A 24,814-nucleotide genomic window follows, 5' to 3' on the forward strand; every position below is an offset into this window, starting at 1 on the left:
TTGGGGAGTACACTTATAATAACGAAGCATTAAGATGGGATAGGGGTCCTTAAAAGGAATTTCTGGCAGATACATTGAGAGAGGATCTTGGAAGACTTTGTAAAATAGATACGTAAACTCTCGAGGATTTATAAGAGGAAAGGGCCTTCATCATGTCGCAGACTTCCTCAAGGGAAATGGGCTCATTGAGCATTTCTTTGTCTTCTTGGGGCAGAGAGTGAAGGTTACAGGATCTGTGTCGGAAAACCCAGCATGGAGCAGAGGCGAGAATAGTATTAAAAGAATGAGGAAGTCTGGGGGATTCTTCTTCCCAGTTTACAAACACGGGAGGCTTCATACACTGAATTAAACATTTAACAGTTAACAGTTAAGAGGTTAGAGAACTTTATATGTACTCGCATTTGTGGTCCATGCAAATCTAAAATAAGATGAATGAATAAGTAGGAGAAGAAGAAAACATTTTTTTATGGTGTTATTTTAATCAAATTTACAAGAGAATGAAAATAAATAGATACAGGAGACAATTGTTTTATTTTCCAGCCAAGGTTCACTGGAAACATTCTGAAAATGATAGAAACAATAGAAGAAAAAACTATTTCAAACATTTGTCATTTCTTTTGGCCCCATTCCTCCAGGATTCTCAACAACTATTAGAAGAAGAATTTCAGCAGTAGAAGACACGCAATGGCCGGAGTTAGGACGACTTTATGGAGACTCATACCGGCACTGGTGCAGATAAACTTAACGACAGTTGATATTCCTCCAATGGTTTGGGACTGGCTGCCAATATCACAGACACTCTTTGATGCGCACCCCCGAATGGCTGTTGAAGCTGAGACTGGTTCTACAAAGATGCACATAGGAAATTTCACTTAACACAATAATAAGCCTCCTAAGGCTATGTTCACACGGAGTATTTTGCAGGAGGAATATCTGCCTCAAAATTCCGTTTGGAAGTTTGAGGCAGATTTTCCTCTCCCTGCACGCCGATTTTCGCGGAGTATTTCGCTGCGTTTTTCGCCTGCGGCCATTGAGCGCCGCGGGCATAAAACACCGCGAAATACGCTTTCTCTGCCTCCCATTGAAGTCAATGGGAGGTCAGAGGCGGAAGCGCCCGAAGATAGGGCATGTCGCTTCTCTTTCCCGCGAGGCAGTTTTACTGCTCGCGGGAAAAAGACGCCGACGCCTCCCATTGAAATCAATAGGAGGAATTTTCGGGCCGTTTTTGCCGAGTTTTGCGACGCGGTTCCTGCGTCAAAAAACTCGGCAAAATACTCTGTGTGAACATAGCCTTAGAAGAACGTCTAATAGAGAAACGGGCCTCGTTGGTCATAGCAGCCAATCACAGTGCTGATTTAATTTCCTAAATTGTCTTGAAAACAAAAGCTGCACTGTGATTGGCCAGTTTTCTGTTAGACAGCTTGTATAAATCATATTTATTTATCATATTTTATTTATTATTATCGGTAATTGCATTTCCATCCACAGTTGTTAATGATTTTCAGCTCCTTCCCAACCCCCATGGAAAACACCCCAATAAGTGAAACATGACATCACTTTGGGGTTGACAGGTTGTCACTTTCCTTCCTCTATACATATGTGCATAGGAAACAGAGTTTTCTTACCCAAATTAGAGACCTGACATGTTAAGAGATGTTTCAGTGTTAAAATAGAAATACATTTTTTCAATTGGACTTTCGGCTGTGAGCCCTCAATGCCAATCAGCAGCAGGAAAGGGGCTGATATGTCAGTGCTTTCCTGTTATTGTTATTCCTTTACAGCATGTACATAAGATAAAAGTCAGTAGCCAATTTTGTTTTAAACATATATGGAATTATGCACCATTCATGATGGCCAATGATAGACTAAAGTTTGTAAAAAATGTGATCTGTCAGGTTGGATATTTTAGGCCGTTGTTGGCTGAATATGAGTGTGAATGGCATGATCAGCCAAATACGATCATAATCTTAGGTGTTAGCCCAACTTAAACCTTTTTAATCGGCCCCCTAATGCATATTGGACCCAATATTAGAGGGCACAAAAGAGCTCACTAGTTCAGTGTTGATAAGAAATCTTATCTAGAGAACCTGTCAATCTTAGTCAATGGTTCCCTTTAATGCGAAGTAAAAAAAAAATATGGAACAATTTTTGTTACCCATTATTTCTGTTGTCTGGAGAAGACACATATTCTGGTCTCCTGTGCATTGTAAAGTATCTGAAGTGTAACACCAGTTAGAGTCAGCAGAAAGGCAGGATCGGCAGACCAGTCCATTGGGGACAGAGCTTGTTGTAGGTACTGGCACCAAAAAGGAGAAAAAGAGAAATAAATAGAGGAAATATTTTCATAACATTTATGCCATAATGGGGCACTAGACACGGTGGTAATGTCAGCGAGGATCACTACTGTGACCAGTAATCGGCTGCTGCGGTGTTGCGTCAAGATGACAAAATCAATGGTGGAGTGGCCTAAACATAAATGGAAGGAACCTGGCAACAGTGGGCATGGCAGCCGCGGGGGATTGAAAGGCAAGTAGATTATTTTTATTTTTTTTTCACCCATATGTAGAATTAAAAATGTTATGTGGCTCGAAAATCTCACTGATTGTAGTGCACACCCAAGTGAGAGTGTGCCACATTGTGACATTGCAATTCTGCTGTGCTACTCAATATAATTTTTTTGTTTCCCAAATTCAAATAGTAATCTCAGAAACCTAGAGACAATTGACTATTTCCTTTCCCAAACTACAGATATATATAGAAAATGGAAAAATGAAATATCACAAAGTGGAGGACTTACATGCAGGAATAGCGGGAGTACAGCCGTCAGTGTCACAACATGAGGTTACCATCTTGATTTGTCCTTGCTGTACGCCTATGCTGCCCTTGACGTCACATTGAGATGAAGGTGTGCATGTTCTGGCAAGAGCTACAGTCGTTTCTACACCCACAAATAAACAAAACAATCGCATTTTAATTTTTCTTTCTGAAATTGGGAATAAAAATACTTAAAGCGACCCTCCGGTCTCAGAGACAAAACTATCAATGTGATGGGTTATATGGAGTAATATTACCTGGTGCCCTCCGGTTGCCCTCCTCTGCCGTGGATCCATCATTTTAGGGTTCCCTCTGTGTGGTCTCAAAATGGCCACAGCATTTCTCATAGTCCAGGACACTCCCTCTGTTCGTGGATTGGACAGAACTGCTCACATGAGGGTCAATCCGAGAACAGTGGGAGTGTCTCAGACTCATAATCTAAGAAGCACTGCAGCCATTTTGGTAAAGCACAGGGGGAACCCTAAAATGACAGATCTATGGCAGAGGGGGCAACTCTGGAGTACCAAGTTATATTACTCCATAAACACCAACATATTTAAAATGTTATCCTGGGACCGGAGGGTCGCTTTAAGGGATTGTGGCATAGTGCTAAGAGGTGAGGGTTCTGCACAGTGTTTTTCAGTCTGAGGGATTTTAGAACTCTCATGTTAATGGGCATCTGTCAGCAGTTTTGAGACCTCAAAATTCCTGATGGTGCTATATACTGGATGAGGAGAGCAGCATAGACATAACTGTGGTGTCAGTCCTGCAGGTCGCATGTCTGATAAATCTACTTTTTAATGTCCCTGGTGCTGTGATTGCAAATGCCATGGAGGCGGCCCCTTCACGTTCAGTGCTCCGGACTCTCTGCACTGAACGCTGCCAGCCCCTCCCTTATGCTCTGAATGACGGCTTTATCATCCAATGTAGAGCCGGCACTTAAAGTGGAGGGGGTACTTCCAATCCCAACGCCGGGGCTATAAAAACAGAGATTTCTTGGTCATGAGTCCTGCATGGTCGACACCACAGGTATAGTCACGCTACACTCCCCATCCTGTATACAGCACTGTCAGCAGTTTACAAGTCTCAAAGCTGCTGACAGATTCCAGTTAATTCTCTCTGTATCTTCTCCAGTTTGGCTAGAGAACGGCTGAGGGGAGGGATTTAGTGAAGGGGCAGGGCTTATATTGTCTGGTCTCATATTGGGGGAAGAGCTCCTGCTGCAAATATTTGCCTTACAGCTAGAGATTATTTTATTCTGAGATCTTAAAAAAAGGAAAAAACACAACATAACAACACAATATTAAGCCTTATAAATAAAGATTGACTAACAGAAAATCTGGCCTCGTTGACCATATCAGCCAATCACAGTGCAGATTTCATTTTGGAAATTGTCCTGAACTGCACTGTGATTGGCCAGTTTTCTGTTAGACAGCTTTCATAAATGAGATTTTATTTACTATATTTTATTTATTATTATCGGTAATTGCATTTCCATCCACAGTTGTTAATGATTTCCAGCTCCTCCCCAACCCCCCATGGAAAACAGCCCAATAAGTGAAACGTGACATCACTTTGGGTTTGACAGGTTGTCACTTTCCTTCCTCTATACAGATGTGAATAGGAAAGGGAGATTTCTTAAGGGGGTTTTACACAGGACGAAAATCGGGCAGACGAGCGTTGTTATGACGCTCGTTGCCGATAATTGCCCTGTGTAAACAGGGGAACGATCAGCAATCAGCTCGATCATCTGCTGATCGTATCGTTTTAAAAAAGTGAAATATTATCGTTGTCGGCAGCGCATCTTGGTGTGTAAACAGGGAGACGCGCTGCCTACATGATAATAATGTATGGGGATGACCGCTCGTCCCCATCCATAGCTCCGTGTGACAGGAGCAAGCGAGCGGCGATCAATGTTGTCTCGTTGGACGGCGCTCACTGCACCGGCCGAGCATCGGCCAGTGTAAAAGGCCTTTTACCCAAATTAAAGACCTGACAAGTTAAGAGATGTTTCAGTGTTAAAATAGAAATACATTATTTCAAATATTCCTTTCTGCTGTGAGCCCTCAATGCCAATCAGTAGCAGGAAAGGGGCTCATATGTCAGTGCTTTCCTGTTATTGTTATTCCTTTACACAGGAACTGCATAGATACAAGATAAAAGTCAGCAGAAGGAGCCAATTTGGTTTGAAACATATATGTGAGTTATACACCATTCACGATAGACTACAGTTTGTGATGTGTAGTAGGCACTGTGAGAAGAGGTGATAATAGAAGATTTAAATTTCAAATGGTGGGAACTGAGACTGGGTTCATAGGTCTCAGGCAAAATGATTTTTTTTTTGCGGTGACATGCGGTCGCGGCAATAAAAAAAAATGCATTTTGACCGTGTCAAAGATATTTTAATTATCTTTATATGTGTGAACATATATTGCTTTAAATGGACAGTTGAGTTGTCACTAAAGCTCAAAGACCTGCTGAAACAAGAGCCTACATGGGGGATGGCTATTCTATTTCAAGTCGTTTAGTTTATGGCTTTGCATTTCAGCTGTTACAAAGGCAACGTGAGAAAACGTGCTGACATTGTATTTCTTATGGCTAAAGATATATGTGGAGTTTTGGGATATTACCATATTTAGAATGCTCATGCTTTGCAAGTATGAAGTTGCCACCTACTCTCATTTTCTTATAAATAAAGATGGATCCGCCCCCTGTGGGCAGAGACTGTTTGAACACTGACGCTGCGTGTCATGGTCTCTCTCCAGCCGGCCGGCCTCTCTCAGATCCACCATTGAGAGAGCATTCATTAATTTGGAACTCATAGACAAATGCAGATAATGTCCAACGTTAATGGACAATGTAAATTCTGCAGCGACATTACTTGGGGGCTCTTGTCCGGGATTCTCAACACAGATCGAAGGCGACAATCGAAGGTGGATGACGGCTAAGATAATGGAGAACTGCACACAAAACCGGTGAGTAAGAAATGTTATTCTTACTGTGCACTTCTCTCTTGTTTTAGCTGCCGTCCAGGTATTGTCTCTTTTGACTATTTGGGAACCATGAACACCATTTGTCTATGAGTTGTATGTATGAATTATAGGAATAGGCGTGTGAGTAGAAATGAATCTGTGAGTGTATTTGTGAGAGGCTGAGATAAGGGAGCGTTTGTTTTCTGATCCCAAAACATACAGAAACAACCAAATACCGAGATAACACTAAACGGCCTGTCCGAAGTGTTCCCTCCGGCCCCTGGATTTAGTATGTATTAAGATCAGGTTGCAAATTGATCCTTGCAGAAGTGACGGGTAACCATCCCCGCCCAAGTGATTGTTAGGACTTTCGCGTATCCAGACTGTGACCCATAGGAGGCGCACCTGGCCGGAAGTAAGAGTATGTATGTGGGCTAATCCTTGGACGCCCGATCTGAATGAGTTGCTGATTATTAAGTAACATCTCTGTGACGAGAAAGTTTATAGAATATCCATGGGCGCCTGAGACAGTAAGATAGTTTGGCTGCTGTTTAGGAAACCGATCAGATATACGCGGTTGCCCTACTGATCAGCAGAAGTGCATAGGGAACCCCCATGACAGACTAAAGGATTTAGCAGAGTGCGTTGGGTCCTGGAGAAAATAAAAATAAAATACTAAAAAGCAGGAACCCCAATGACAGACTAAATATAGGCCGAAGGGTTAAGTAGGCCAGGAAAATAGACTGAAGAGTTAGTGCGGATGTGGCCAGCTTTGTCTTGACCCTGATAACTTGCTGCAGCGTGACTTCACACAGCAAAAGAAAAAGTCGTCAAGATAAGGTTGGCTACATTAGTAATTCTGGGATTTAGCAGAGAGGCATGGGGAAATCTGGATCGAAGTATGCCCGAGGTAAAGTGCTGGCCAGCCGGGAATTGGGGCATAACACCCAAGGTACAGGGTGTGGTAAAACAGCAGCAGATATTGTTAAAAACCAATGTGGGCAGTAAATGAACCTGGAAAAAAAAACAAAAAAAACAAAAAAAAAAAAAACGGGAATGCCCAAGCAGGTAGTTTTCAGTTATACTAGAAGGGATGATTTCTTGAGAGATGATGGGCCCTGGATTAATAAACAGAGTTGCAGAGAACAGATAGAAGTGATTGAATGCACCAGACAAAAATAGGGGAAAAAAAAAAAACACATGGAAGCACAGTTGTCAGTTGTCAGTAAGAATTGACCAGCGTCTATTTCTATAGATAGAGACATTCCAGTAGAAAAGAATGTGCCAACTATAATTCTTCTATGTACAGCTTTATAAACCAAAGGTTTCCAGAAACAAGAGGTTTCCAGGGGTGACAGGCGATCAGTTATTAGTCATACATAGAGAGAAAGGCGTCATCAGAATTCATAAAGGAATCAATTAACTCTTCACTTCCTAAAAAGGAAACATTGGGTGAAATGTTCAGGGATTATTGATAGAGAGATGGACGTGGATTAGGAATTGGCTATAAATAGAGTTAAAGCCAATAGGAGAATTGTAAGTGTAATGACCCCGGATTGTAGAAGAAGTGAGATTGATATAGTGAAGATTCTTATGTATTTCTATCCAGATATGATTGTTGGAATATACTGTATATCATCTGTCCTAAATTGTCACTAATGAAATTTCCTCTTGTTATAGGAGTTTTCCAAGACATTTTAAACTTTACTGTAAATCTTTTTCCTTTTTGGTTTATTTAACAGTCATTTTAATAATTGCATGGAATGTCTAACAAGATTTATTGTTAATCTGTAGTAACCGTGTTAGACTAATAGAACTAATGTGTGTTACTTACAAGAGCAGGAGGTCTCAGATATCCATTGTGGGAAAAAAAAAAAAAAAAAAAAAAAAAACATGTGAAGAGGTTTTGTCATTGACTGACAGGAGCACATGGTGACATTTTGACGTTGTAGCTAATAAGTTTTAGCTAGTAAGGGGTTAATGCTACATTCTCTGTTATCTGTAGTTTAGCTGTGTCTACAGAAAGTGCACATATAGTGCAAAATAAGAACTGTGACTTAAAGATTAAAGAAAGGAAAAAAAGCCTAATAAGAATACAGGATTGAGTATCATATGTTTTATGTTCATATGTTATATGTTATGTTATTTGTGTTTTATGTGTCGACCACAATGGAAAACTTCATTCATATTTAAATTTAATATGATGCCCATTACTAAATGAAGATTATAGTTCATAGGATGAATAATCCAAGATTAGGAGTTTATACACAGTCATTCTAGTTATATACTTGTTTTACATAAGGTCACACACAAAAGGTATATAATGTGTGAGATTGGATTCTCAGTACTGAGAGTGTCTGGGAACAGCTGGTATTGTGAGTGACTGGTGTGCGCTGAACTATTTTTAAAGGGAAATGGTGTCTTTGAAATCACCACGTCAAGTGATTCAAAGAAGAAAGATTTTTATATGTCATTATTACATTTTAGTTTATGATTATTTGATATTAAAGGTTTCTATTGGCATATGATGACGCATATAGTGCACGATATGTTTCATCATTTGTGTTAATAGATTGGTTTATTTAATAATTGACATATACTAATTAAGGAAACAAATATTTTGCTATTTTGCAAAGCTCTATTATTTAATTATAAGAGTATCCTTTCTGTTGAATGATGGTATATACATTACATATGCACATGACACACACACAGACACACACACACACAGTAACATGTTGGGAATATATTTTATGAAATGAAAATGCAAATAAGATGACAGCATTCACAGGAGCTGTTGACACGTTTATGGTGTCAGATTCCTGTCCAGTCAATCTTATAGTTTCTGACATCCTTGCAGCAATTCAGGTTGTCATTGGATATAAGTCTGATGGACAGATTGAAGTTACTGATGATATGCTAAATTCTATGTGTGCTGCACTCTATGGGGATTGCACTAGGAGGAAGACCTCACACCTCAGGAAATATTGAGGGCGGTCCTGTCCTCCTCCTCGGCGCAGGGTAAACAGATGTAGGACGTATGTCTGTGGCCCCTGTGACTTATAATTGTTTGCAAACATCCCCAAACCTCACTTGAAGCCGTGCCCTCCGAGCCTCCCGCAGTTGAAAAGTATTGATAACCAGATAAGACAGTATTTGGAGGCCGGGGTACTGAAGAAATGTGTATGTTCTTATAATAAGCCCCTCTCCCAACTTTGTACCTTCCGTCTTGTATCTGTGTAATAGCAGCAGCTGCTCTTCTCAAAGACAAGACAACAGACATAGTGCTAAGATTAGCCTCTAGTTCTCAGGGTGCCCCGTGCTGTTAGTGAGATTCTCCATCAAGCACACACTAAGCACATGTCTACTAAGTATAAGACCAGTCTCATCACCCCATATAAAACTAACCATACATTGATGTACAGTGTACAGTGTTAAACCCTACTACATTGCTTCCGCAGGGTTCAACAAAGGAGGAAGAGACGGATATATGGTCAATGGGGGACTTGAGAGGGAATGGGATAAGTCGCAGGAAATAGTAGACAGTGAATTTCCAGCCTGGTGGGAAGTTGATTTCTCAGCACATTTGATTCCCTAGTACCCAGATCATCAACATAATTGTCTTGAATGCCAATAGAGATAAAAACATTAAAAAATTTAACAAAGGATCCAATATCTAATCCAGCTTTTGAGTTTCTTTTGTAGATGGTTCCAGGTACCACCATGAAGGAGGCTACAAGACTGGGTATATACTGTCACTACCGAAACAGAGGTAATAAAGTAACAACCACTCCCATCCTCCATGTCAGCACAGGAGGTGGAGGTGAAGGTACTCGCTGAGGTGTGTAGACTGACTGAAGGTAAAACCGCAAACATATATACTGACTCTAGATATGCTTTTGGTATTGCACATGATTATGGCCTAATCTGGAGGAGCAGAGATTTTGCTGGATCCACGGGTAAACCCATAATGTTGAGAGTGAGAGAACTGTTTGAGGCTCTGACACTGCCAAAGCAGGTAAATATACGTAAAGTGCAAGCTCATACTAAAATGCAAACTACCCCCGAAGCAAGGGGAAATAGACTAGTAGACGAGGCTGCGAAAGCTGCGGCTCTCATGTCCCTCATAGAGGAGGACGTAGTATTCTTGACCAGCATAGTATCTGGTCCCATAGACATGATAATATTAAGTAGACTACAAAGTCAAGCCATATAAGAGGAAAAAGGACATTGGCAGACAAAAGGTGCCAGTGAAGGGGAGGATGGAATATGGAAGGTGGGTAACAGGATGTGCCTACCCAGAGTCCTCTTCCCCATGATAACCCAACTAATGCACGGACCAACGCAGGTGTCAAGAGAAGGAATGAGTGCAATGGTGACCAAATGGTGGGTACCCCCGAGGTTTCAGCAAGTGCTGTTGCCAGATTTATCCAGAGGTGCATGATATGTGTCTGCCATAACATAGGCAAAACTGTGCGGGTTGCAAAAAGGCATATGGTAAAGGCAGACTACCCATATCAGCGATTGCAGATTGACTCAGTTACCAAAGGTGGGACAGTATGAACATGTACCGGTCCGTGTAGATCTGTTCTCTGGGTGGCCTGAGGCGTGGCCAGTAACGTGGGCCACAGCAAAAGTAAAAGATGGCTCTCAGAAGTGGTATGTAGATATGGGGTCCCTGAGACAATAGAAAGTGATAGAGGAATTCACTTTACTGGAGAGGAACTCCAAGACATCCTGCAGGTCCTGGGTATACAGCAGCTTTTCACACCCTGTATCCCAAGAGCAGTGGGAAGGTAGAAAGGTGGAATGGGACTTTTAAGTTGCCTGCCTATTGCCCTCTGACCTCACCCGTTATGTGGGAGCTCTGAAGAAACAGCTCACGCAGATGTATAAATATGTTTATGATTCCATTCCAGAACCTAAGCGAAAGGAGGACATTGTATACAGCCAGGGGACTGGGCTTGTGTAAAGAGACACCGTAAAGCACTAGAGCCGCACCGTGGCGCTCCGTACCAAGTCCGACTCACAACTTCCACATCCGTTACATTGGAAGGAAAGAACTTGGACACCCGCCAGTCACTGCTGGAAGGTCCTCAATCACGATGAACTGTGGGTCTCGTCAAGCTCTGGCTGACCTTCATCTTCTGTCATCTCTACATTACCTATTGTCTAAATGATGAGCGAGAAGAAGAGTTTAATGACAAGTTTATCAAACATCAAGTGATATCCGTATTGACTAAATTGCTGGACTGTTGTATATGTCTCTATTCAAAGACGATGCCATATCTGAAGATAGATAACGTTATTGCCTTGGCCTTGCGGTCCAATCTCTTTTCCCTAGCGCTTAACCCTTACTCTCCTGGAGTTGTCCTTCGTGTAATAGCAGCGTGGGCATTGGTTCCCTGGCTGTTTTATCGTGTAAGATATTCAAAGAGGGAAGCGCTGTGGAAAACAGATCTCAGGCCAGGAATATGGCCGTCCATGATTAGATGTTACCCCAATGACAGTGTGTGATGTGTAAACAGAGGACAGGTTAATAAAAATGACATGTTGTTTGATGCTGTAAACCTCACCAGCTGTGAGGGAAGAGACAGAATATGTATAGTCTGGGGATAAGAGCAACTGGCAGCTCCTAGTGCTCAGAGAGAGCTAGAAAATGGATGACGCAGGGTCTAGAGGGTGCAATACGAGGTAATCTAACTAATAAAGGGGGTGGCATCGATGAATGCCACCGGACGGGACATGATCTTGTTCTCCTGGATTGCAGGAGTGTTAAATCACTCCAGGGATGTGCTTCAACCCAACATGTATGTCATATATGTGGGTACGAGGCATATAAGTGGTTGCCACCCAGGAGACCAGGAGTATGTACCTTAGCAAGGATCCAACCAGCTACTTGGGTATGGGAAGATAAAGATTTCCACTATGCTAATGTTCCCCAACACATGTTATTAAAAAGGGAAGTACAAAAGAAGGCCAGGCCATTAGTACATGTACCATGGCAGGAAAAGTTCGGCCTAGCATTAACACTTTCAGGCTTATCTATAAAGAATGCTCACAATATAGAAAGATTGGCCGAGCTATTTGATAATGTAATTGATTATATATTCGATTGTTTAAACATAACATCAGCCATCATAGGACAATTAGTCTTAGTAACCAACCAACACACTATGGTACTTGATTATATAACTGCATCACAAGGGGGTATGTGTCAAATTGTTGGACCAGCCTGTTGCCATTATGTAGATCCCTCAGGACTGGTACAGGTAAAGCATGACATAGAACGAGCCCAGAAGGTAAAGGAAGAATTTAGGAAAGCTAATTCTAAAGAGGACTGGAATATTGATTGGCCCGACTGGTTGAGCTGGTTAAACCCAGCCAATTGGTTTAAAGGAATTGGAGGCTGGGTTTCTGGTATAACTCATGTGGCTGTACAGGTATTAGTTTTTGTTTTGCTGGGATATATTTTGTTTAAACTTGTAATATGTTTGATTACAAAAATAACAAAAATCAAGAGAACAGCACAGGATATTAAAATTCATGTGGTCCAGACCACCCACCACCCTAAGAACCGAGGTGGGAGGAAACATTCAGAGCCACCTGTTTACGTGACACTAAATGCTTCCATACCTGATAAAGTCATCTGTCAAGCCGTAGAAAACCACCAAGATAGATGGTATTGCCCGAACTGTGAAACCTGTAATTCCCTAAATCTTCAGGTGTGTACAGTATGTAACGCTGTGCACTCACCTATTGCTAGACACGTATCCTGAGTATTCGTCTCGCGGTGAATGGCATTACAAAAATGCCCTGGTCTAGGGGATCTAGTCAGAACGTAATCTCGAACGAATATTCGAATACATGGCTAAGCAATTTTATGTTCAAAAGAAGGGAATTGTCAAAGATATTTTAATTATCTTTATATGTGTGAACATATATTGCTTTAAATGGACAGTTGAGTTGTCACTAAAGCTCAAAGACCTGCTGAAACAAGAGCCTACATGGGGGATGGCTATTCTATTTCAAGTCGTTTAGTTTATGGCTTTGCATTTCAGCTGTTACAAAGGCAACGTGAGAAAACGTGCTGACATTGTATTTCTTATGGCTAAAGATATATGTGGAGTTTTGGGATATTACCATATTTAGAATGCTCATGCTTTGCAAGTATGAAGTTGCCACCTACTCTCATTTTCTTATAAATAAAGATGGATCCGCCCCCTGTGGGCAGAGACTGTTTGAACACTGACGCTGCGTGTCATGGTCTCTCTCCAGCCGGCCGGCCTCTCTCAGATCCACCATTGAGAGAGCATTCATTAATTTGGAACTCATAGACAAATGCAGATAATGTCCAACGTTAATGGACAATGTAAATTCTGCAGCGACAACCGCAAGGTGTAAACCCAGCCTAAAGAGCAGCGCAAATCTCTTTCCTGTCCTGATAATTTGCTTCAATGTATCAGTGCAGGAAAATGTATCAGGCTGCAGTCTAGGCTATTTAGTTCAGAGGATTGTCTAGACTGGATTGTAACGAACCCTCAGCTGTGACAAGTATTAGGTTTCGAGAGGTTATCGGCCTCTGGATCTAAACTGGAATGTTCCCATTTATTGACAACAAGCAGAGTTCTCGAAATGAAGACCAAATGAAACACATTGGGGGAGATTCATCAAATCTGGTGCAAAAGAAAAAAGTGTTTTTCTTTTCCAAAGGGCGTTTAGATAATGAAAGGTGGAATATGGCGCTGTGGGCAACTACTCCACGAGTTTTGATAAATATTTTATAAAGTGACAGAACTTTTCGTTATACACTGATTAAGCTTTATTTACATAGAACTGGATATTTCCTTCAAACTTTAAGGTAAATTATTTTATAAAATATAAAAAGAACACATGAAAATAAAAACATTGCATTAGATTGTATTTTATCATAGAACTCACCGGCAATGGTTTCTATATATGAGGATCCACACAAAAAGCCAGAAGGACAAGTCACGCTGCTGCCGGTGCAGGTCTGGGAAGATGCAGACACACACGTCGTACACGAGAGAGCGGAACCTAAAGAGATGGCACACGACCAGCACATCCATCACTTATTAGGCTGGATTCACACAAGCGTGTTCGGTCTGTAAAGGACGGAACGTATTTCGGCCGCAAGTCCCGGACCGAACACACTGCAGGGAGCCGGGCTCCTATCATCATAGTTATGTACGATGCTAGGAGTTCCTGCCTCTCCGTGGAACTACTGTCCCGTACTGAAAACATGATTACAGTACGGGACAGTTGTCCCACAGCGAGGCAGGGACTCCTAGCATCGCACATAACTATGATGATAGGTCCCGGCTCCCTGCAGTGTGTTCGGTCCGGGACTTGCGGCCGAAATACGTTCCATCCTTTACGGACCGAACATGCTCGTGTGAATCCAGCCTTACACTGTACATTGGAATTACTCTTTAGTATATCTGGCCCAGTGGAATATTAATACAAATATATTATTATTGCTAATTATTTTATTGTTTATTAGTATTGCTATTATTTCATAAGTATTATTTTTAATATTATTTTTGCTAGTTATTTTATTATTTTTGTTAGTATTACTCCTATTTTATTACTATTATTTTCTTTTTTATTATTAGATCATTTTTTGTACTAATAATATTTTTTTAGTATTGCTGCTATTATTATTATTATTATTATTAGTAGTAGTAGTAGTATTAGTATTTTTGTTATGAGTATTATTATTAATACTAGTATTACTTTTAATAATATTTTAAATGTATCCATAAAACATAAAGCAAAGAAAAAGATAAATAATTGAGAAGACTTACTTGTTGCTGCAAGAGTTAAAAGGAGGCTCAGAGTTCGTATCAGGAAAGTCATTGTTCAGCTCTTGAAGATAGTTCCTACTGTGTGATAGAAAACTTGGTTGGGGATTTAATTTATAGTTATATTTGGGGCGGGACATGGGAGGATTTTAACCCCTTCCCTCTTTGGCCACTTTTGACCTTCCTGACAGAGCCTCATTTTTCAAATCTGACGTGTGTCACTTTATGTGGTAATAACTTCGGAATGCTTTTACCTATCCAAGCGATTCTGAGACTGTTTTCTCGTAACACATTGGACTTTATGTTACTGGCAAAATTTGCTCGGTACATTTAGTATTTAATTTTGAAAAACACCAAAATGTAGTGAAAAATTGTTCTTTATGTGTTAGAATCTGTTAGCAGAAAAGTTTTTGGTAAATTTTAACCCTGCTGTAATTTTTGCTGTAAAATGACGGTTTGATGTAAAGTTGCATGATGGTGGTTATGATTGTAAATTATTAAGTTGTACTCATACACAATTTGTTGTGCACTTTCAGATTTTTTGTAGTACAGTAGCTTTTTGTGGTTTGCAATATATATTTTTTATAATAATTGTACACCATGGTCTAAGTACACTTGCAAGGATATACAATAGGGTCGCTCCAGAATTGTGTATGATTGGCTTATGCTTTTTATCATTTATCTGCTTGAAACCTTGATGTGATGCTTATCTTTTATGCCTTTTCTATTAACCCTTTTGTGACAGCTGGCAATCTGCATGACAACCCATCATGTCACAGGAGTTAGGAACGTCCATCCCTTTAAGATTGCCATGACCACTAGTCTAGCTTTTGGGCGGCTCTGGTTTTAGTTGCAGAGCCTATCCCACTTCTCTGTCTTTCTTCCTATCAGATTGGAGTATTAAAATCTGGTTTGAGTCATTTTTCTTTGCTTGTGATTCTCATTATTTGGACGTGTTTTCTGACTATACCCTGTATCTTTGACTATTTGAACTTTTGGAATTGACCTCGGCTTGTCTCTGGATTACCCTTTGCTTACTGATTTGGACATTTTGCTCCCGGCTGGTTTTGACCTCTGCACTTCCTGATATCCTGAAGCTTTGTGATTTGGACTTTCTGCTTATCCTTTGGCTGCTTTGTTATCTATTCTGGTATTGCCTGCATTGCACCTCTTGTCCAACACTAAATTCTGTTAAAGCAACCTGGGTTCTATGCAGCCAAATCGAACCTGCCTTGCGGCGGGCTCTGGTGAAGACCATGGAGCAGCCTTAGACTCTGCTGATCAGAGTTGTGACGGAGTTGAGGTAGCGGATTTACTTGCACGCTTGTTCCAGACAGTCATCATCTGCCTTTGGGGAATTCCATCAACTTTAGCTCTGAGAATTGCTCAATTAGTGATTACATCCAGCGGTTGCTATTATCCACAGCATCTAAGCAGATAAACAGACCGGGATGTGAATTATCTCCAACCGTGGCCGCGGCAGCAGCTGTATGTTACAGCTGACACACTGCTGTTGATGGTCAGGGCTCAGCTCCTGAGCCATGGCCATTCCTGCACCATACCATTTATGTGCTTCGCGTTAAGGCCCATATGCCAGCACCGAAAATGTACGACAGTGGACAAAAAGAAGTTAAAGTTTGTAGGCAATGGACTGTCTCGTGGCGAACCTTCCATAGAGGCAGACCGCGCAACTGTTGGGAAGAGGTGCGGCACTGAACTGCCTCACTGTCACGATCTATGGGTATGTGGACCCACTGGGCCGTACCGCTGTAGCGGTATAGCAGCTCGCCAAACAGTGTAAAAAGTAAATGTCTATTGTTTGGATAAAGGTACCTGTGGCATTTCGGACAGTAGCGATGGTTTAGGCTCGGATGGAACTCTGGTAGCCGGCAGACAACAGGTGCGGAGAAACACAGCAGGTGTAGTAGGCGAAACAACACAAGTCCAACTTAGTATAGAACAGGAACACGGTAGCACGGGAAACAGGATAATGGTAGCAGGAATGGGAACACTGGAACTGGAAAACACTCAAGGAACCATTTGCAAGACATGGGTAGATACAAACACGCTCAGGCAATGCAGGGAGGGGCAGAGCCCTCCTTATAGTCCAGGGTGATCTGGGAGCAATCAGCTCAATCTCACACATGTGTTCGCTCTGGCTCCTTAAGGCTGGACTGAGCTCGCGAGCGCACCCCAGTGGTCACTGCAGAACAGGACGGCTGCATGTGCAGACATCTCTGGAGTGAAGGACGTCGACAGGATGGGAGGAGTTCGTGGTCAGCGACCACGGATGTTACACTCACCTGCTTCACGATAGCGTTTGCCTGCAGCCACCACTAGAGGGAGCTCACTGCATGGAGAATTTTATAGCTCCCATTGAATCCAGCCTCCATGTAATCTGAAGCTGTTTAGTAAAACAATGTAGTTTAGGAAAAACTGCAGCATTTTTGCTGCAAATTTGTGTAACCAATGCAGGTTTTTACTGCAAATTTTGCGATAATCGAAGCAAAAAAAAAAAACTGAGAAACCTACCCATGTGAATACACGCTTAAAGCAAATACCAGAGCAAATACGGACCGCATTATGCTAGATTTTACTTATGAATGTCTATGTTTTAGTAGTAGAATATACTACTTCGGGCATTTCACATGGCACTAAAAAAAATCGACGTGTAAACGTGTCAAATATGCAAGTGTTTCTTGTGAAGCACTTTTTAAAATCCAGACGTTTTTGTCGTACTTTCCACATGTCTTTTGACGCGTTTTGCGCGTGCTTTTTGCAAGTTTTTTTGGCGCACAATTAGAACTCCCATTGACTATAGGAATATTTGGCGCATTTTCGGTGCGTTTTACCCTTCAAAGAAATGAACTAATGCTTCTTTTTTGCACTGTTTTTAAAAAAAATAAATAAACTTGTGTAAAACGACAAACACGTTATATGTGATATGAGCTGCTTGGCACAGAAAGACGCAATGAAGTCATTGCATCTCACCGGAGGAGCAGAGGATTCTCCTCCACTCGTCGTAGGAAAGGGGTTAGGTTGAATTTTTTTTTTTTTTATCCTTTTATTAGGCACTATGCGGGTATTATACGGTGTGAGGGCAGCTAAGGGGGAATTATACTGTATGGGGCAGGCGCAGCTATGGGAGCATTAGACTGTATGGGGACATCTATGGCGGCATTATACTGTATGAGGGCATCTATGGGGGCATTATGCTGTATGGAGGCATCTGCTGAGGCATTATACTGTATGGGACAGCGATTGGGCGTTATACTGTGGGGAGGCACTATGGGAACATTATATATTATGGGCTGAACTGTGTGTGTATCGGCAAAGATTGGGTGGGGTTACAGGCATGGCTCAACCATGAAAAAACAATGCCTCACAGTGCTTTATATGAAGCTGTATATAATCTTATCATGTGTGATACTGTGTGCTGAGACACTGTATCTAAGCCTATCATCTGAACCTGTAAAAAAACACAAACACAAAAAAAAATTGTAACGTATAAAAAAAAGCAAAACAATTCTTATACTTACCTTTCTTGGGTCCAGCGCTGGAGCCGCAATGTCAGCGAGCTGGTCCCTATATCTAATCCTATCATGTGTAATACTGTCTTCTGAGTTGCTGTATCTAATCCTATCATGTGTGATACTGTCTGCTGGGCCCTGTATCTAATCATATTGTCGTGGAAATCCATTGCTCAAAATCTATTAGACTGAAATTTATACGAGTCCCAACAGACTCTCAAGGCCAGACTCCATTAGTCAGTATCCTAATTAGGATATTTCACCGATATATATCGAGAGAGGAGAAGAAAACACACATACACGCTGAAATGTTCAAAATGCTCCTCTGAAGGATTTATTACCAAACTCAAACTGTTAAACTGAAATTCAGAAGGGGTGTAGGCTTGAGGTTAACCAATCAGAGACAATGTAACAATATTTGTTATTCAGTAAAAAGCATACAATAAAATACATCATTATAAGTCTTCACACATTATGTTTACAAGTGTCTTATCTCTCTCTCTCTTGGACAGAATATTCTCGTGGAGATGGGGGAGACCTTCCCTCACGCATACTTGCCATCCTCCCATCTCACTCCCTGTCCATCTTCGCATGGGAACCAAGGTCAAAGATAAAACATACGAAATCAACATTACTTGTATTAAAGGAACAATGACTTTTCTATTCACTACAAAAGAACCAAGATGGGAACTCCAGACAAGATGGGAACTCCAGACAAGATGGCTGCTGCACGAAACTAAATCATTTAAACATTATCATCACTTTCACATAATACATATCTTAGTAATTCGGCATCCTGCTTGATAATTCACAATGTAATTTCATACAGAGAATATAAGCAAATAAATCATCCTTCACAATATCATGTGTGATATTGTCTGCTGAGCCACTGTATCTAAGCCTATCATGTGTGATACTGTCTGCTGGGCCCTGTATCTAATCCTATCATGTGTGATACTGTCTGCTGAGCCACTGTATCTAATCCTATCATGTGTGATTATGTCTGCTGAGCCCTGTGTATAAGCCTATGCAGTGGCGGAGCTATAGGGGTCATAGTCTTACAGATATGCTGTCTCCTATATATACAGTATATACACTACCGTTCAAAAGTTTGGGGTCACCCAGACAATTTTGTGTTTTCCATGAAAACTCACACTTATATTTATCAAATGAGTTGCAAAATGACTAGAAAATATAGTCAAGACATTGACAAGGTTAGAAATAATGGTTTTTATTTGAAATAATAATTTTCTCCTTCAGACTTTGCTTTGGTCTTGGAATGCTCCATTTGCAGCAATTCCAGCATTGCAGACCTTTGGCATTCTAGCTGTTAATTTGCTGTGGTAATCGGGAGAAATTTCACCCCATGCTTCCAGAAGCCCCTCCCACAAGTTGGATTGGCTTGATGGGCACTTCTTGCGTACCATACGGTCAAGCTGCTCCCACAACAGCTCTATGGGGTTGAGATCTGGTGACTGCGCTGGCCACTCCATTACAGATAAAATACCAGCTGCCTGCTTCTTCCCTAAATAGTTCTTGCATAATTTGGAGGTGCTTTGGGTCATTGTCCTGTTGTAGGATGAAATTGGCTCCAATCAAGCGCTGTCCACAGGGTATGGCATGGCGTTGCAAAATGGAGTGATAGCCTTCCTTATTCAAAATCCCTTTTACCTTGTACAAATCTCCCACTTTACCAGCACCAAAGCAACCCCAGACCATCACATTACCTCCACCATGCTTGACAGATGGCGTCACTCTTCCAGCATATTTTCAGTTGTTCTGCGCCTTACAAATATTCTTCTGTGTGATCCAAACACCTCAAACTTCGATTCATCTGTCCATAACACTTTTTTCCAATCTTCCTCTGTCCAATGTCTGTGTGCTTTTGCCAATATTAATCGCTTTCTTTTATTAGCCAGTCTCAGATATGGCTTTTTCTTTGCCACTCTGCCCTGAAGGCCAGCATCCCGGAGTCGCCTCTTCACTGTAGACATTGACACTGGCAATTTGCGGGTACTATTTAATGAAGCTGCCAGTTGAGGACCTTTGAGGCGTCTATTTCTCAAACTAGAGACTGTAATGTACTTGTCTTGTTGCTCAGTTGTGCAGCGGGGCCTCCCACTTCTCTTTCTACTCTGGTTAGAGCCTGTTTGTGCTGTCCTCTGAAGGGAGTAGTACACACCGTAAAATCTTCAGTTTCTTGGCAATTTCTCGCATGGTATAGCCTTCATTTCTAAGAACAAGAATAGACTGTCGAGTTTCACACGAAAGCTCTCTTTTTCTAGCCATTTGGAGAGTTTAATCGAACCCACAAATGTAATGCTCCAGATTCTCAACTAGCTCAAAGGAAGGTCAGTTTTATAGCTCCTGTAAACAGCAAAACTGTTTACAGCGGTGCTAACATAATTGCACAAGGGTTTTCAAGTGTTTTCTAATCATCCATTAGCCTTCTAACACAGTTAGCAAACACAATGTACCATTAGAACACTGGAGTGATGGTTGCTGGAAATGGGCCTCTATACACCTATGTAGATATTGCATTAAAAACCAGATGTTGCAGCTAGAATAGTCATTTAGCACATTAACAATGTATAGAGTGTATTTCTGATTAATTTAATGTTATCTTCATTGAAAAAGACTGTGCTTTTCTTTCAAAAATAAGGAAATTTCTAAGTGTCCCTAAACTTTTGAACGGTAGTGTATATATTTATATCATAAAATAAATTGTGGGCGGGAATCATATGTCTTGTGGCTATCGCCCCTGATGTCTTAAGACCTTAACAACAGGGCTGTGGGCCATCGGCTATGAACAGAAATTAGGGGCGGGGGGCAAGAAGGTTTTTTTTTTTCACTGGAGCTCGTGAGTTTTTTGCACCGGGGCTCGTGAGCATTTAGCTACGCCCCTCATTATTTGTATACATCTGGAGGTAACACATCAGTTTCGGGGGTGGTGAATACATCCTCCAGATATCATACTAATAGGTTTTTATGACTTTTGATTCATGTCTATTCAAATATATTGCAAATAAACACAACAAGCACACAAAGTTTGTATTAAAGTAACTTTATCAGTACAAGTGTGTACACAGCAGAATATCCTGTCACTATACAATAATAATAATCAATACAGATGAAGCAGAGCTTATATTTTCATTCACATGTTCCTTTATTGCAGTAGATTTACCTGAAGTCAGTGGTTTACATAGAGCAAAGAGCGAAATAAACCCATATTATGGTGCCGGGTTTTGCCACTCAGGACAGCAGGGCCTAGTGTTTGTTTCCCATAGAAGCCCCACTTTCTGATTTTATGGTATGTATGATCTTGACCTGCAGTCCTATGTAAAACACAAGGTAACATATAATTAATTAATTTGCATAATGATGATGAGGCCGAGAGATACAAATGACGTCTCTACATGGACAGTCCATTAATTTCAATGGAAACTGCATAATCCTTCATTACCCTGTGGTGGTGGTGGTGGTGGTGGTAAACTCTTGAAGCCGGGTTCCCCCAAAGATTACAGCTGATCACTGGGCTCCCAGCAGCAGGGCACTCTGACACGGCCTAATAGGCATACAGCCAGGGCAGCTCTGGGGGCAACCGGCTGCCATGGCAAACCATCGGCACTAGGCGATTGCATTCGCAGGCCACAGATCGGTGACAGAGGAAAATCCCTCACTGTCAAACAACTTAAAATTTGCGGTCGCTATTCACCGCGCTACATAAGTTGTTAATCGACAAGGATTGGATTGTTTCTCCAACTTCTGTGAAGTCCGTTCCAGACCATTAAGGGCTAATCAACCTACGTTAGTTTTATCTGCACCAGTGCCGGTATAAGTCTCCATGAAGTCGTCCTGACTCCGGCCATTGCGTGTCTTCTACTGCTGAAATTCTTCTTCTAAAAGTTGTTGAGAATCCTCGGAGGAATCAGGCCAAAAGAAATGACAAATGTTTGCGAATAAAAATTTATATCATTTTCAGAATGTTTCTAATGAACCTTGTCTGGAAAATAAAACAATTGTCTCCTGTATCTATGGCTTTTCATTCTCTTGTAAATTTGATTATAAAAATACCACAAAAAAATAAAAAATGTTTTTTTCTTCTTCTCCTACTTATTCATTCATCTTATTTTAGATTTGCATGGACCACAAATGCGAGTACATATAAAGTTCTCTAACCTCTTAACTGTTAAATGTTTAATTTAGTGTATGAAGCCTCCCAGATTGTAAACAGACCCTGTAACCTCCTGTAACCTCCACTCTCTGCCCCAAGAAGACAAAGAAATGCTCAATAAGCCCATTTCCCTTGAGGAAGTCTGCGACATGATGAAGGCCCTTTCCTCTTGTAAATCCTCGATGGTTTAGGTATCTATTTTACAAAGTCTTTCAAGACCCTCTCCCAATGTATCTGCCAGAACTTCCTATTAAGGACCCCTATCCCATCTTAATGCTTCATTCTTATAAGTATATTCCCCAAGCCCGATAAGAATCTGATGGTGTAAGCTATTGGCCTCCCAGATCAGGCAAAACCCTAAATTTTGGGTATCTTAGTCGTTAAACAAGAATTGTACGTTTTGCTCTTTGTTAATGACATTTTGTTAACTGTACAACCTCCAACCTTCCTTTCCAAACTTGGATTTCTAGCACCAAGTACACAGCTCTCTATCCATGTACATGAGTTTAATACAACTTAAATTCAGGTCCTGATTAATCTCCCTCCCCATGTTCTAGAGATCCTACACCAAATCTTCTTCTTACACCTGGAAGGAGACTGTACTGAAATATCTAGGAGATTAATCTCAATTCCACCTATGAAACATAAGCTCTTTCAGAAGTTTAATACCCTCTTCTGTTTCCTACCGATTTCCATTTTTCTTAGTCATGGAGCTACCCCTTCCATTTATAGAGTTCTGTAGCTGGACTGTAGAAGTGATTCTGTCCTTAGTTATCTGGTTCTCAATTGGACAACTGTCTACTCTTCCCTCTGTCCTTTGTTCTACCTCTTCCCTCCTCGTTCTTCTCCTCTTGATGGGTCTTCTCATTGATTGTCCCCATTGACTACTGTTGTGATATTTCCACCACGCTGCTCTTATCTCCCTTCTTTGTTGCCCCTTTGCATTCCTGCGTGTACATTTTTTTCAGAAAAGATACATATGCAAAATAAATTTGTGTTAATCATATACTTTTTTTGTGCTATGAATATGTAAAGCAGTACCATATATTAAATATCCATTATCATCAAATTTCCTGTTGTCTTTTCCTGTCGCTTATAAGGAGCCAACAATAGAGCGCCAATATATTCCTTAGCGTCGTAAAGACTGACATCACTTATATCAGCACTGTCCCTAATGGGGCTCACAAATGAAATTCCCTATCTCAAACATCCTAGGGACAATTTCAGAAGAAGTCAATTAACCTATAAGTATTTTTTTGATGTGTGGGAATAAACCAGAGTACCCTGAAACATGGGCACTTTATGTGCAATCTGTACCACATGGGTCGTGTAGGCAAGGAGGCCCATTAACACTTTACCTTAAAAATAACAGAGTTCCTTACAGTTTATTGGAGTGAATGCAGTGGACTGGGCAAATGATGGTGGATATTGGTGGACAGTACATTTATCTTTAGCAACCAGTGCCAATCAGCTGCTGCCAAGGCAAATAAAATCATGGGATGGATCAAAAGAGGCATAGATGTTAATGTCAAGAATAAAGTGTTGCCTTTATACAAATCACTAGTCAGGCCACACATGGAATATTGTGTATAATTTTGGGCACCTGTGTATGAAGAAGGACATGGCTGAACCAGAACAGGTGCAAAGAAGGACAACCAAGGTAATTAAGAAAATGGGTGGATTGCTGTAGTAAGAAAGGTTATCAAACTTGAGGCTATTTAGTTTAGAAAAATACTCCTTAGGTGCGACCTAATTAGAATGTACATATATAAAATTGGACAGTACAAAGATTTTCTAATTGTTTTATTGCAACTATGTAACTATGGTTCACAAATACTTCTGGATTGGCTTTTTTTGGAAAGTCATGTTGGAGGCGAATGCCATTCTCATTAAATTGTTGGAAATCAAGGTGCCCATATACTGTTTGTGCACATGGGCCTCTTTGAGGTTTGTCTCCATCCTTGCCCAGAAGAAATCCTGGGAAACCAGATCAGAGACACGTGGCTCTGTGATCTGGCTAAAAGAATCTTAAGTCAGAGATATTCTTTAATGGGACAACCCTTTTAAGTTCTAATGGCATGCGTAAACTTAAAAATGAGACGGCTGATATAACTGACAACATCGATCTTTATTTTACCAAAGTGTAATTCCATAGACATTTTTTTTTTTGTAATTTTACATTTCGCAATTTATATATAAAGAGTTTTAATGTTTAATGCTTCAAAGGAACCTCCACTGATGCTAAAAGGAGAGTCTGGGGTCCCACACATGCCCACAAACTCCCCAATGAAATGCATGGGAGATATAAAAACAGCCAATCGGTGTTTAGATCCCCTCACATTCTTCATTATTTCATGTATTTTTGTTTTTTGTGCGTCTTCTACAATCTATTCCACTGCTATTGGTCTACGATCGTTGCCCTAAAGCCCAAGGCAATTAGCACCAACCTCGGCTTCACGAGCAGAGCGCCCGATTAGAGTAAAACATCTTCTGAAGTGC

At 41.0% G+C, this 24,814-nt stretch overlaps 1 protein-coding gene across 1 annotated transcript; it reads right to left on the reverse strand.

Moving 5' to 3' along the window:
• Positions 1-477: 477 nt before the first annotated feature.
• Positions 478-14,690, reverse strand: LOC142662265 (uncharacterized). Its single transcript, XM_075840393.1, has 5 exons — positions 14,615-14,690; positions 13,728-13,844; positions 2,798-2,938; positions 2,156-2,296; positions 478-844 (listed from the first exon to the last, which is right to left on the reverse strand). The coding sequence occupies exons 1-5, from the start codon at positions 14,664-14,666 to the stop codon at positions 651-653; spliced, it is 645 nt and encodes a 214-aa protein (XP_075696508.1). The 5' UTR covers positions 14,667-14,690; the 3' UTR covers positions 478-650.
• Positions 14,691-24,814: the final 10,124 nt, after the last annotated feature.

This window comes from Rhinoderma darwinii, chromosome 10, assembly GCF_050947455.1.
Source record: "Rhinoderma darwinii isolate aRhiDar2 chromosome 10, aRhiDar2.hap1, whole genome shotgun sequence".
NCBI classification, from domain to species: domain Eukaryota; kingdom Metazoa; phylum Chordata; class Amphibia; order Anura; family Rhinodermatidae; genus Rhinoderma; species Rhinoderma darwinii.

What these genes read in the sequence shown, in the direction of transcription:
- LOC142662265 (XM_075840393.1), bottom strand. Translation starts at nt 14,666, where the DNA reads ATGACTTTCCTGATACGAACTCTGAGCCTCCTTTTAACTCTTGCAGCA. An exon ending in TTTAACTCTTGCAGCAACAA is followed by an intron (nt 13,845 to 14,614) that starts GTAAGTCTTCTC and finishes CCATCTCTTTAG; the next exon opens with GTTCCGCTCTCTCGTGTACG. An exon ending in TACTCCCGCTATTCCTGCAT is followed by an intron (nt 2,297 to 2,797) that starts GTAAGTCCTCCA and finishes TTTTGGTGCCAG; the next exon opens with TACCTACAACAAGCTCTGTC.